General features: G+C 34.9%; 1 protein-coding gene across 1 annotated transcript in view; it reads left to right on the top strand.

Moving 5' to 3' along the window:
- Positions 1 to 14,087, top strand: part of Tmem232 (transmembrane protein 232) — a 201,397-nt gene extending 187,310 nt beyond the window's left edge. The window contains exons 12-13 of the mRNA XM_063235601.1: positions 9,572 to 9,665; positions 13,462 to 14,087. Coding sequence (XP_063091671.1) covers positions 9,572 to 9,665; positions 13,462 to 13,749 — 382 coding nt within the window. The 3' untranslated portion in view covers positions 13,750 to 14,087. The remainder of the gene's footprint in view (positions 1 to 9,571; positions 9,666 to 13,461) is intronic.
- The last annotated feature ends 367 nt before the right edge of the window (positions 14,088 to 14,454 follow it).

The raw sequence follows: 14,454 nt of genomic DNA on the forward strand, positions 1-14,454 counted from the left end.
AGTTAACAGAATTACATTTAAAAATATCTAAATCTGTCTTACTCTTCATTTTGGGTAGAATTCAGATAATAAATGATACCTGAATATGATTTTGTCCTAATCTATCAACCGAGAGTATGGGATAAGGACATTTTTAATACATGAAGTTTCAAATTATTTACATTGATGCATTATATTTTAAGAAGATTTATAAGAATGTATTCCTCCACAATGAAGAAATGATTAAAGAAACAAGGGCGTACTGGTTGCAAAATATGGTGATACCAACAGAGAACAGACATGAGCATCCCCAGGTTGATGGCAATATATTGGGACTAGGGAGCAAAAAGCCAGTTCCAAAGACTGTAAGATACCCAAATTAACATATGCCAAATAGAAACAATCCTATGTTCTTCATGGAGAATGTCCTTCTGTGGACACTTTATTTACATACTCAGGTAATAGTGCAATGTTATTCAGTGATTCTTTGCAGATTGGCCTTAAAAATATTGTCCCAGATACACATTACAGATTCTCCTGCTTTGTTAAATTGCTGGCATAATGTCCTCTTATTTTGTCTTTTGACATATTTTTAACATCAGTCGTGTCATAACCCTGCCTTGACATCACATAAATTAGTATTTACAATGGGATTGATGAAAAGACTGTACTTTAACAGATACATTGATTTACAGGGAAACTGCAGTAGAATGTGATTCTGTAATGCTACGGTGGTTGCAGACTTTCCTGGGCCAGCACTACAAGGTTTCATGTCTGGGAACACAGGATGAATTGTTTCAATGGAACACATCCATCGTAAATTTTGACACAGTGAATTAAAAAGAAATTAAAATTCAAAAAAGCCTAAACCATAAGTTACTTAGTTGCTTCTGCAGGCTACAGCCTTTGAGAAAGTGAGACCTAAAACTTTGCAGCAGAAGCTGTATATGGAAACCATCAGATCAATAGTCTGGCTGGCAAGGAAAATTGAGACTGAAACTATAGAAGCTGCTGTCTGAGACAGAGCCCCTGGGACAAGATCATTGGGAATGTCAGCAGCCCAAGACCCTGGAGCGCCCTTTGACTGACAGTTCTTCATGCCAGGCAGGAATAAGGTCATTACCCAAGGCGTTTATGTTGGAGGGGTGAGGGTGTAACTTGTTTAAACTCTCACTCCCTTATGAACTGTATCTGTGGAGTGTTTTAAAATACAGCAAGTAGAAAACAAGGTCAATCGCATAGTTACAAGATACTTTTAAAGTGCGCAGGTATGATAAAAATAATATTCAATTTAAAATAAGCTCTTTTGAAAAGTGCCGAAGGAGACTAGTTTTATGTTAGATTTTTAAAACTTTGCATAATTATCTCATAAATATTTGTGCTTTAAATCGTGTCCTCTATACGCAGTTGTCATTTGGGCAACATAATTACAGTAAAAAAACTACAAATAATGATCAAAGTATACTCAGGTATAATTTAATATTTACATTAATCAGCTCTTCCAAAAGAAAAACTAAAATTAGTTAATCGAGATAGAAATCTTCCCTTCAGATGCCTAGAAAATCACCTACCGCTTAAACTCTTCTTTTAAACGTGCTGAAAAATTAAATGTGACCGGGTAGATTCCTCAATGTGAAAAGCATAGTTAAGTGTGTCGCTAAAGATTTGAAAGCTTGGTTTCTGGAATGAATTAAGGTCCCTAGAATAATGAAGTGAAATTCAAAAAAAATGGAATTCAAGAATTAACAGATGGTTCAGCTTGAGATCTAATTTTGTTAAGGATAAACCGACCTTTCAGGCCTGAGTTTTAGGGGAGAAATTTGTGAGATGCTCAGGGACTTTCAAAGCGTTGGAATAGTAGTGGTGAGTTTTAATTCCAATTTCTGGTCTTGGTTTCTGCAACTTTTGCTTGAAGGGAGCCAATGTTTCCCTTTTTCTCTACCACCTCATAGTGCCTCCAAATAATGGTGTTTCCCGGGTTGAACAGAGATGCTACTGTATTTAGTGAAAAAATTCAGAGCTTCTAGCCTCCTAGAGAACAGCTAAGAAATGGGTTAGGTGATGACGTTGGAGATATTCCTTAGACATTTTGATTAATTTCAGTTCTATAAAGGTGTTAGCAGCAACTCCAATATAAGGTCAACCTATTTAGATTTTTGTTAAGCTGTATTTCATATTTAAAGGTCTTATTATCATCCATATGCATCAAATTGCTTATACACAAGTTCTTTGTAGCTCTCATTTTTGGTAAGTGGGCAGTTACTGCACAAGGCAAGCTGTTGTTCCAGCACATGTTTCATTCAGATAAAAACGTGCTTTTTTCTTTTTTTATTGTCAAATGCATAATATATATATATTGTACATGCATTATAAAGCAGCATATAATGTATATGTGCAAGTTTAATAAAACTAGTACTAGTAACAATATAATAAATCTATCTCCAAAATTTTCCCATATTAAGAAGTGAAGATCACTAAAACCAGAACCTCTAAATCGCTCCTCACCCCATCACTTGGATTTCATGCATCCCAGAAAGAACTACTATCTTGGATTTTTAAAACCATTTCTTTTATGCTTTATGCACACACTCTTAAGAGCGTATTGTTTAGTTTTACATGGTTTGATAGTTATAAATGAAATTATACTATATAATTTACTTCTATAAATGGATTTTTTGTTTTTAATTTTTTTTGTGGTACTGGCATTGAACCCATAGCCTATGCATTGAGCTACAACCCTAGCCTTTCTTAATGTTTTTTTGAGACAAGGTCTGTGTAAGTTGCTGAACTGACTAGGTTAGACTTGAACTTTTGACCATTGCCCTGGCCTCCCAGAGTGCTGATATTGCAGCCATATTGGTCTCTCGTCCTGTATTTTCTATTTTTTCTTTGCTTGATTTGAAATATTTCTATTTCCTTGTATTGTAGTCCACTAAGCTGCTTTTAACTCAAATTTGATGGTATATCATTATTAAATATAAGTTTTACATATGGTTTTCATTTCAATTCTAGAATTACTAAGTGAATTTTTAAATAGAGCCCAGTTTTCTAGTGAAATTCTCTATCTTGTCACTCACTTATTTACATGTATTTTCATAGTTACTTAAAAACCCGTATTTGTAACTCCAGTTACTATGTAATTTTTGTTGTGATGCCTAATCATTTCTTATTGAATGTAAAAATGTATTTACAAAAAATTATAAATCTGGTTGGTGACTTTTCCTTCTGTTTTGTAACCTGATTGATGGCAGAGCATTTTAACCAGTGAGTCAAAGATTTCAGTGATTCAAAGATAATCTATCTTTTAATTTAAGGCTACACTTGATCAATACCTAACTCCATGGTTTAGATTTTCAGAAGTTCCAGATGAGAAACTGAGAGGTTTATGAAAGCCTCTCCAAATTTGTTGGCTCTGAATTTAAAAATTTCCCTCGATACTGGGAAGTCTCTGAAAATTCTCATTCTGCTCATCAGTGATTTCTCTGTGCAGTTTCTCAGCCTGCTCCATTTAATAATTCAGCAAATCCCTTGAGGAGAACCCTAGTGATTCCAGTGGCACTCACTGCTCTTGAGCTCGGTCCCTCAAGTGTGGGCTACCTTGGCAGCTCTGAACTCTAATCATTTTTTTCCACTCCTTTTCAGTCCTATGAGTCCACCAAATGCTCTGCTAATCATCTCCTTTCAATTGAAATTCTTTTTCCTGGTATTTTCACTTTATACTTCAAACAGTAAGTGGAAGAGTGCCCTAGAAAACATATCTTGCAGACTGTGATTTACATCCTCGGTTTCTTTCATCTCCGAGCCTTTAGCACGGAGAGCCCTGCTGTTTCAGCAGATCACCAATGCTTTTAAACAGATTTTATTAAGTAATGTTAGGCTCTTGCAATAATTGTTGTCTGTGTGGTTATTGGTCTACTATTCTCTATGGTGACAAAGGGAAATCCTAATTACATTTTTTAAAGTTCAGTTAGTACAATGTGGTGGTTTGAATTTATTCAAAGGCAAATCATTTGGTTATTAAACACTGTTGGAATTCTGGGTTTTGCATACTTGATACAAAAATCCTCCTCTTATTGGGTAATTCTGGTGTTAAATATAGTTCCCTTAAAATAAAAGTAATATTCGACCTGCTGGGTTGATGCTTCAAGATATAGTCTTAAGTAAGAATAGCAGATGCAAGGGTACGCAGGCTTGGGATTTGTGCATTCCATGTGTTTGGGGAATGCCTCCTGCCCAACAGTATGCTCACACCATTCTTGTAGATCCCCATGGAAGATCTGGAGATTGAAAATTGATAGTTTTGCATAAGGAATGTTGTCATCTTTCCCATTTTTTTTGGTAAATATCTGTTCTTTTCCCATCCTTGATGTATTAAAGATACTGAACATGTCCCAAGTGTATCTTTTCATAACCTCATCATAATGATAATCATATCTGGACCATCTTGGATGGATATTTGACAAAATCTGTTTCTCTACTCTGAGATCAGAGGTAATAAAAGAAAGATAAAAAGGGAACAAAAAAAATCATACTACAACTTTTACTATTAGGGAGACAGCAACTTCAGGGACCCAGCTGAAGTCGCCCAAGGCAATCCATATCAACGTTCCTTTGGTTACCTTTAGGCTCCTTTCCTTCCATAACTGACAGCCCAAATTCCTCAAGAATACTGAAAACCTATAAATTGGCTTAACTGAGAAAGTAAGGAGCAGCAACCTTATCCTGCAATAAAGGAGCAGATTAGGAGAATCAAAAGAATGTTTAAATTACCCAAATAACAAAAATCACAAAAACCTGGGCCTGTACCTGTAAGATGGACTGTCATTCACCTGGAGGAGCGGGGCCACCTTTGCTAAGAATATCCTCCCCTTTAAGACAAGTAAAAATGTTCCCTGTTCCTGAAAATGATGCACCTGTCTCTCAATGGCCCACAGTCTCTGGATGTGTACTAAAATTTCTGCCTAATAAACCTTTCCACAGTCTTTACTGATATATCTGAAATATTAAATATCAGTGTACCTAGTCTATGTTTAGGATGGGTTAGGTTCCTTATCTCAGTTTAAGAATCCTCCTCAGATGCAGTTCACAGCCAGAGCTACCCACCTCTGCATTCCAGAGAACTCTGTTTTACTATTTTACAGCAGGTGTTTTAGGGCACTGTAGATTTTGGTTATGTCTTCCCATGTATGGATTTCACTTTTCTTGTGGGCATTATCTAAGGTTTTCTTTTTATGTTTGTTTCACCTTCCTTATAATAGTATTCTTCTTAGGTTAAATGTTTGATTAAATGAATGAATAAATAAATCAATGAGCTACCTCTTCTTTTCTTAAAAGTGTTCTGGGTTCCACCCATGCCAGATGACTTATTTCTCTGGAAATGAATTGTCTGACTTCTTCAAGTATTTGTTACCATTTTATTATCTATAGTAGGTTGAGTTTGGTTCCCCAAAGATCCATCCAAATCTTGATCTCCTATACCTGTGAATTATTCAGGAAAAGCTCTTGACAGATTTTATTAAGGCATGGATTTCAAGATAAGATAATCTCTGCATTAGAAAGTGTCAAAGAAACACTGCACTAGATAAACTAAACCAGCAGAGAACATTTTACTGGTGAAATAAAGATGAGAAGTTTGATTTAGCCCCCTGGAAACAAAAGCCTGGAGAACTTTTTTTTAATTTTCATTTTTACTAGTGCATGTGAGTACTATAAAATGTTGGAGATTTGGGGGGAAACTTGGAGTATGCATATCTTTTTAATGATCGTGGTGAACTAATGGGAAAGAAGAAGACAACAGAGAGAGTGATTGGTCAGTGTGGCTAGGTCACTGTGATGTGTTTGCTAATTATCATTTCCCTAGGTTAGGCTCCTGGACTTCCCACAGATAAAAGGTATTGAGGTTCTCTTCCCTGATGGTTGTATTCAAATAAGTAACTCCAGGCCCTGGCTCCAGGTCTTCCAGGCCCTGGAGCCTGTGAGGAGATTTACATTTGAAAGGGCTGAGAGAGAATTTACAAGGGAAAGTTTTCTAAAGGAAATTTTTTAAGGGAGCCAAAAGGACAATTGTCTAAAGTTTGGTCAAACCTAGGTGAGTGCTAAGGCCATCTTGGATATGTTGACATTAAATCCAATGACAGTATCCCTGTCCAAAAAGGAGAAGACATAGAGTCACAGAAGCAAAAGACCATGTGAATACAGAGACAGAGGTGAAAGCAAATTATTCACAGTTTAGGAACACCAAGGATTGCCAAGAGCCATCAGAAGCTAAGAGAGAATCAAGAATGGATTCCTTTAGAGCTTAGGTAGGAAGTTGCCCTGCCAGAATCTCACATACTATCTTTCTGGAAGTGTTTTTCCACTTCACATTTAACGTAAGAGATCAAAACAATATCATGTTTAAGATTCATCAAAATTCTTTTGTCCTCCACTCATTTTTCCGATAATTGATGTAGGGGAGTGAAACTTCCAGCCTTCTATATGTCCAGTACGAGTTCATGTTCTCTAAAACTGAAGAATGAATTTTAAGAACAACGGAGGCTAAGAGCAGAATATATTTATTGAGAGAAAGAAAAATTCTGAGAGGCAGGAGTCCCAAGTGGGTTGCCAAAGACTGTCTTTTCCAAGGAATTTAAAATCATGAGGTGAGATAGGTCCAAGATAGAGAAAACATGGGAATGTGTATGGACAGAACTATACTCAACCAATAAGATTAATTACTCAGGCGAAACTGACAAAATCAAGGACAAAGGGGGAAGTGAGCCACATAGAAAGCAGGCATTCTTACCCACCGGTGACTTTCTGTAAGGGGTTGGGATGGTGACTCCTTGCTTCCTCAGATGATCCATACCTATTTAAAATATCAATACTTGGGAGGTGGTTCCATTGTGTTTTGTCTTTTGTCTTGAGACATGGCCCACAGCAGGAGGTGTCTGTCTCCTTCAAAGTCTTAAGACATCTGGTCTTCTGTGCTGGCCCCTTTGAGTGCCTAGCCTTGTCTGACTGCCTATAATATTTCTAAATATAACTCAGCTACCTGTATCATTCCCCCTTCTGAAGACATACCTGAATTGCCATGAATGGAAAATGGGCGATGACAAATTTGGTTTCTTTAGGCTGAAAGAAGGTGTAGCTGTTGAACGGCAGTCCGGGATACTCTGCAGAGGTTCTATCTAATGGCCCTCAGTAGATAGGCATTTTTATCTTGGGTAGGTATACAGCTTTAAGTCTAGAGAAGACAAAGGCAAAGAAGCAATTAAGTATGCATGTGCCAAATAATAGTATCAAGAGAATAACTGTAAGTACAGTTAACAAAGATTTTTTACCAAGAGGAGCTGGAATTAATTCCTATAAGGATAAAATCCAAGAGGTAGAAGGAGGGGAGAGTGACGAGATGGGAGGGATGTTCACTTGTGCAAGTAGCAACTCCCCACAAGTAATATAATCGCAGTGCACTGCAAACATGCACTAACAAAAAATGAAAATTAAAAAAACAAAAGAATGTGCTTAACCATTCTTAAAACACTTTTTCAGTTTGTATCACTGAATGTTTACACTTTTGTGTCTCATGTTGTCTTTTCAAGGTAACTTGCTTGAATACATTTAACCTTTAAATTATTTTAATATCTATCTTCTTTGTCTTTTTTACAGCATTTAGTTTAATTCTATGAGTATTAGAAATGCCCAAATTTCATAGGATGAATAAATTAACCCAAAGGTCAACCCTTGTATGTCTTTCAATTCCCAAGCTTTCTATGGACACGTTTTTCTTTAATGTCTTAATGACTGGTAAGAGAAACTCACATTATTCCACTCACAGTAATTGTGAAGATTATAGGTTGTTGAGAGAGGCTCTATTTTCTCTGGCATCCTGTCACTTCAGATTGGTTTTTTTTTTTGTTTTTTTTTTTTTTTTCTTTAAACTCCTGCTGTTGACTCTGCTCTGTAGCTTTTTTCCGGAGGTTGCTGTAATCTTGCTCTAGTAATTACTACTGTTTTGGCATCAGTGTGATAGACTCTCCATGACTGCTTGGAAACTAAAGTAGATTAAAGCATGTTGTAGCTTTCATGCATACATCAACATGTGAGCATTCACTGAGTGTCTGTGGCACTGTGTGGAGTAAAAGTCTCCATGATCATGTAGCCCCTGGTCTAATCAGGAAAACATAAAACCAATACAGGTACATGATAAATGTGAACTTGTGGCTGAATTATGATCAAGGAAAGGCTGATGGTAGATTCCAAGCTATGGGAGTTTTGAATCTCATAGCCTATACCCTGAAAACGAAAGATAAATAGACATTGGCCACCCCTGAAACTTATTTGGAGGGTGTGGGAAGAAGAGTCAGAGAAAGACTGGAAGCACATGCTGGCAAGCAATAGTGAGGCAGAACAAGCTACACCGCAGCAATTACAAAGCCTGTGTACCAAAGACACTTACATCTAGGCCAAAAGGGAAGAGAAATGACTTGAGAGAAACCACGATAAGCTATTTTTAACATGCACTGCAAGGTTATTGTCAAATGTGATCTTAATCCTAAAGTGAATGAGGAAATATTGAGGTCGAAGATTATGGAGAAAAACATTCTGGCTCCAATGTGGAGATAAGGCTAAACTAAGCAAGCAGTGGTAGATACAGGGACTGCAAAACACAGACCTTCATCCACATGAGAGATGATGGTTAGGTTAGAGGTGGATGGAAGTCTGGTAAGCTCAGAGCACAGTGTAGAGCAATAGGACGTAGTGCCACAAAGAGGGCATGGGAAAAGGGTCAAGAATGTACCGGCATAATTAACAACTTGAACAAAATTCGGTGTTACACATTCTAGTCCAAAAGATTGATCAGACTTTTTTTGAATATGGTACAATTTCAAGATCGATTTCTCCGTGGGCCTTTCCTTCAGATTCTCTCTTTCAAAACCCATCCTCTGCTATGTATTTTTGTTTCACAAATTTCTGAATATGCACCATTTCTTTAAATAGCTTTAACACCACAGTTACTATGTGGCTAATTTCCCTTAGCTTGGGGCTAAATCTCCCTTAGCTTGGGGGCTAGCTTTGTGCTGCCAGAGCTTTCATCAAGGTATTGGTAAGCTACCGCGATCTCACCCTGAGTATTATGAGAAGTATTGAATCACATCTTTTCCAGCATATTTTAGATCAAATTCTTGGCTTTAGGCTTCCATCAGAACTTCCAGATTAGTAGGGCTGAGTATGTGGATAGACACTCAAGATCCTCAGTAGGCCTTGTCAGCTTCACGGCTCCATAAATCCTTCATATCCTTAACATCTCCTTTGCTACTGACCAGCTTTAGTATTTACATCCACTCTGCAAAGAATACCTTTTTATAATTTTCTAGTTTTCCTGTTATAGAGGGTAACACTCTACCCTCAAACATTGGTACTGGTAACCCAAGATAACAGCTTACAGAAGCTAAAATCTACATTCAGCAGTCTACACCATGTAAGTACTTCATGTTAATCATGTAGAGTGAAAATAATAATGAATTGTGATTTATAAATATATGTTTCTAGGAGAAAAAAGCGTAATTGTATATATACCTGACTTTGGATCTGTTTTTGTGCTCTTTTGAAGGGAAAATCCTTCTCTCTCAGAACTTCCCATGTTTCCATACCCAGATTTCTTCAGCAAAGCGGATAAAGAATTGGCAAAAATTATTGACCATCATGTAAGAATGACTTTCTTAAATTAACTTCAAAAGCTTTGTTCTTTGAATGCATGTTGGGATTGTAAAATGTAGTTTTTGGACTAAAATATTAGCATGCAGCATTTAAAGTAGAATCTTAATTGATCATTGCCAAACTTAATTATATCTGACTCTGTTTTACATAATGAGATGTACGAGATTCTCTACCACTCAGTGCCTTCAGTGGATTACAGAAAACTTGGCCTTCTGTCATTCCTGCACTACCAGCCTAATCCCGTTTCCTGAATTAGCACTCATTTCTTGTGACAAGAATCTGAGACTGAACACTGCACACTGATTTCTTCTGCAGTGCAGTGCTAATAATGAAACAAAAAACTTTTGGACTCAGTTTTCAGTGGCCATTCTTTACCCTTGACAATCAGAAAGAATTTTAATCACTTTGGTTTGGTATGAGTAAAACAAGCAATGATAATTTAGTACTATTCACATAAGACACTTTAATCCATTCTGCTATATTTTGTTGATAGTTTCTTATCTAATACTAATCATTCTGTGTCTACTTTTAAGCCATTGACCTACACTAAGAGAGAAAGACTGTATTTTTCTTCAAATGACATGGATTTAATAACACATAAATGTGTTTAAATTAATTTTATTACAAGTAGCTCAATATTATCTATCAAATTTTAATTTTTCACACTTTTAGTTATCTTTTAAGAAAAAAATAGAGGACTGTCTCCTTTACTGATCACATTGAATAGCTATTTCTACTTGGCTAATAGTTAAGCCGCTCTAACAATAGTTATAAGTATTGGAGTTAGAAACTGACTGGTATCTTAAGTAATTGGGAGCTATAATATTGTTCTACTAGCCACTAATAAAGTGTTTGTCAAAGCTATATATTATACACACAGGGAGTTCTCAAAAATGTCTAATGCTTCATAACTTTAAATTTCTGTATTTAATTATTTACTTCAACAAAATGATCTTGAATAGATTACAATACGTAACAACACACAAACATTATATATTTTATATACTATGAATATATATGTTGTTTTGATTTTAATACAAATCTATATGTAGAATTTACACATAAATCTTTGAGTGAATTTGAAATGGTTAATGCTATTTAACAAGACAGGGAAATATTCTGAAAGAGAGAAAAGAGACTAGTGACATTACCTTTTCTTTCCAAAGTTATATGCATTATCTGGTAATCACTACCATGGGGCTGCCTCTACTGTAGCTAAAAGGAAAAGAATTCTGTCTGAAAATGTGCTTGAAAACTTTATAAGCTCTAAATTGATATGTAGCTTAATAAAATAGTCTGTAGTTTTTTATTTGAGAAGGTTTATGGTCATATATTTACCATTTGCTTTCAAATGAATAAAGAAGTAGTTCTTTGTATTTATATTTTGCAAAATATTTTCACATTATTTGATTTAATGCTCATGACAATCCTGTAAAACATTTACCCACAAGAATAACACAGTGGTTTATAATTCAGGTGCTTGCTCAAAGTTTTGAGGTTAGTATGCATGACTGAGTCTGTGCATAAAACCAGATTTGTAGACTTCTCATCCATTTACTATTTTGCTTTTTCATAGATTATCAGATTCTTAGTTTATGATCCTTAACCAAAATTGGAGAACAGAACAGGGGCCTATAGTATTGATGAGAAATAAGAACTCATTCCAAAAGTTACTTGTATAATTCTCCCTCTGAGCTAACTGACTACATTTGAGTGGCTGTAATATGCAAGGAATAAGAGAGTTACTACACTGTTCAGCAGGAAATAAGGTACCTTGCACTTTGGTGATAATCCATAGCATGGTGAATGAATCAATGAATAAAGGTGATGAATACAGAAATAAATGATGCCTTTATATCCCTTCATTATATATAATGAAGTATTATAAAATACTTCGAGTATTTTCATTTTCCACTTACTGCAATGGCAAGGGAAAGTTGAGACAATGCAATGATTTACCTAAATTGAACACATCATGTTCAACTAAAATAAAAAAATAGTTTGTTTTTTCCTAGCCATTGTAAAGGATTTTGATGTTATCTTGAATTGCAGGCATGCTAATTTCCAAGGACAGGTGAAAAGAAGAAAAGCTGTCTCCTGCACAGTAATAATATGATACTTCTTCTTGACTGCTTTCATATGTTTTAATGCATTTATAAACCAATTTGATTTGGAAAAATGAGAAACTATTTTACTGACAGTTTTTAAGATTTAATCCTCTGTTGACTTTTCACAATACTAGACAAAGTACAAGGTACACTTAAATCTCTCATATTTTGTTTTTAGATTCCATTAACTCCTTTTGTTTTTTATGCTAATGGGCAACTATTTTGAAGAAAACAAGAGACATTATGATAGCCACTATTGATTTCCTGTTCTTGCATTGTTCTGTTCTGTTTTGTTTTATTGTCTTTAAAATAAAATCATATAAGGTACATTAATTGTTTTTGTAGATATTATCATGGTTATATCAACTACTACTTTTGTACTGCCATATAAAATTTATGGTTTTAAAAATTATTAGATTATGATATAGTTTACTAATAAAAATCTGTGTGAGATTCTAGAGAATCATAGAACTGTGGACTAAGCTCAATAATGAATATTTGCCTGTGCCTGAATTTTTTGGCTGTCTTATCTCAATTTTCTTTATATTTCATGCAAAAATGGTTTCTGAGAAACCAATTATGTGACTAATAACTGTGTGCAGATGGAATGTTAATACAAGCTGGTAACTATATTTCTTCTGTCATTAAAATTTAACTGAGATTATATATTAAGTGTGTGTGATATTGTGCTTTGGATTTTAATCTTTTTTTCTTTAGTATTTAGACCCTTTATACAATCACTTTCTTCAAGGATGCACAGGTTATGAATTCTAAGGTTTAGTTCTGTTTATTTTTATGCATACAACTCAAATAGCAAAATAGTCTTGATTCACAATATCATTCATATAACAATCTATAACTTATATTTCGTTGGTTGCGTAGCTTAGTCTTCACTTGTATGTATGCACCAACTGTTTTGAGGTGACAGAAAGAGCAGTGTCAACAATGTCCTAAAGAATTTGCAGTGGTTATGTGGAGTCATTCTCCTTAATCTTTTACGCAACCTAAAGAGGATCTATCATTTCTTTGAACTATTTCCTTCATGAAATGTTTTACAAAGGGGAAAAGGTTTCTCATGATAGCATTTGTCTTGTCACCATCATCACTTCCAACACTGACTGTTGATTCCTAGGGTTCTTGACATCAACTATACTATTGTTGTTATTAATTAATGTGATCTTTTAAGATACATCCCTTGAAGGTATTATTGCTGTGTTTGGGAGAACGAGCATTTGCTTAGTTTTTAATTTAGTTTTTGTTCTCATGTGGAATAATACCACAATTTTTGCCTTTATTTTAATTTATATTTTCTGTACATTTTTGTTTTGCTTTAGCTTGGTATTGCATTTTATGAGCCATGCTGTCATATAAATATCAATATTGATGAAGAAAGTTAAAACGTTTGGGATATAGAAATGCAAATTTGTTACATTTTCTTGTGAGTGACTTATTTTGTTTAAAAATATTGAAGAAATTCTTTTTTCATTGGGTTAGAATATGTTCTAATACATGACTCATGCACTTTTCTACTGTGATAGAGTATATAAGATTCCTGAAGAATATCTATAAAGAGATTAAGGAGAAAATTGGATATAAGAATCTTCATTTTAAGAAGCTAAACATATATATTTTCATCAGAAATCCTATGCATAGTGAAATATTTTCTCTGTAACAGTGGCAGAAAGAACTGGAAATCCGGCAAAAAGAAGATGCAATATGTGAAGCCAAAGAACAGAAAGATAAAGAGTTACAGGAGCAAAAACATTTCCAGGAAATTATGAAGCTAAGAGAAGAAAAGTTGCACAAGCAAACTAAACCTTATGAGCTTCCTCCCAGGACTGAAGTCGTTTCATTAAAAAACAATATCACTCACAAAAACTTTGAGATCTACATGCCAGAAATGGCTAGCATGGAAAAGGTCAAGATAGCTACTGACATGTTAGGTAAACTTTCTCTTAATTAATTTGAGTCTTTTTGTGGGGTGGGGGAGTTGTTATCCTGGTGCAGGCTGTCTAATAGTCATTGCTTAGTCTTACATTAATAGTCAACTCCTAATTATATTTGAATGATTTCACTAGTTATAAATTTACAAGACTGCAGCTAGTGTTTTTCTCAATTGGTTCTTGTGAAGTATAGTGTCCTTGATCAACTTTTCTCACAGTGTTAATATTCATTGGGCTGTATCATAAAAATGAACTGTAAATTAATGAGTCAATGTATAAGAACTGTTTCTTGAAAACAAGAGTTATCACTCGTGTACATCTATAATTACTATTATTCAAATAAAAAGAACTTATGACATCTCTTTGGACTTGTATTTTATAATCAGTTTATGCTACACTGAACCTTATATCAGATACTTGAACTTGATAAATTACTGTTCCTAAGCAAATCTGGAAGTGTCAGTTACCTCCAATTGGTTTGATCTTTCACAAATGCCAGAGGAAATTTCTGTGTGACACGGTTTTACTTTGCCTGAGGAGTTGATGAGAATGGATTTGTGTGATGTTGGAAGTTTCAGTACCAATTATTGAAGGCATTCATCCAATCAGGAATTATTTTAAAAATGGCATTTTCACCTAAAGCTTTCAAACCATAAATAAGAGTAAAGGGATGGGGCTCTGTGATGCCTTTTATTCCTTTTCTGAAAAACAAAGGTAATATGTTT

Source organism: Cavia porcellus, unplaced genomic scaffold (assembly GCF_034190915.1).
Source record: "Cavia porcellus strain 051 isolate PalLab524CR breed Dunkin Hartley unplaced genomic scaffold, mCavPor4.1 scaffold_2, whole genome shotgun sequence".
NCBI classification, from domain to species: Eukaryota; Metazoa; Chordata; class Mammalia; order Rodentia; family Caviidae; genus Cavia; species Cavia porcellus.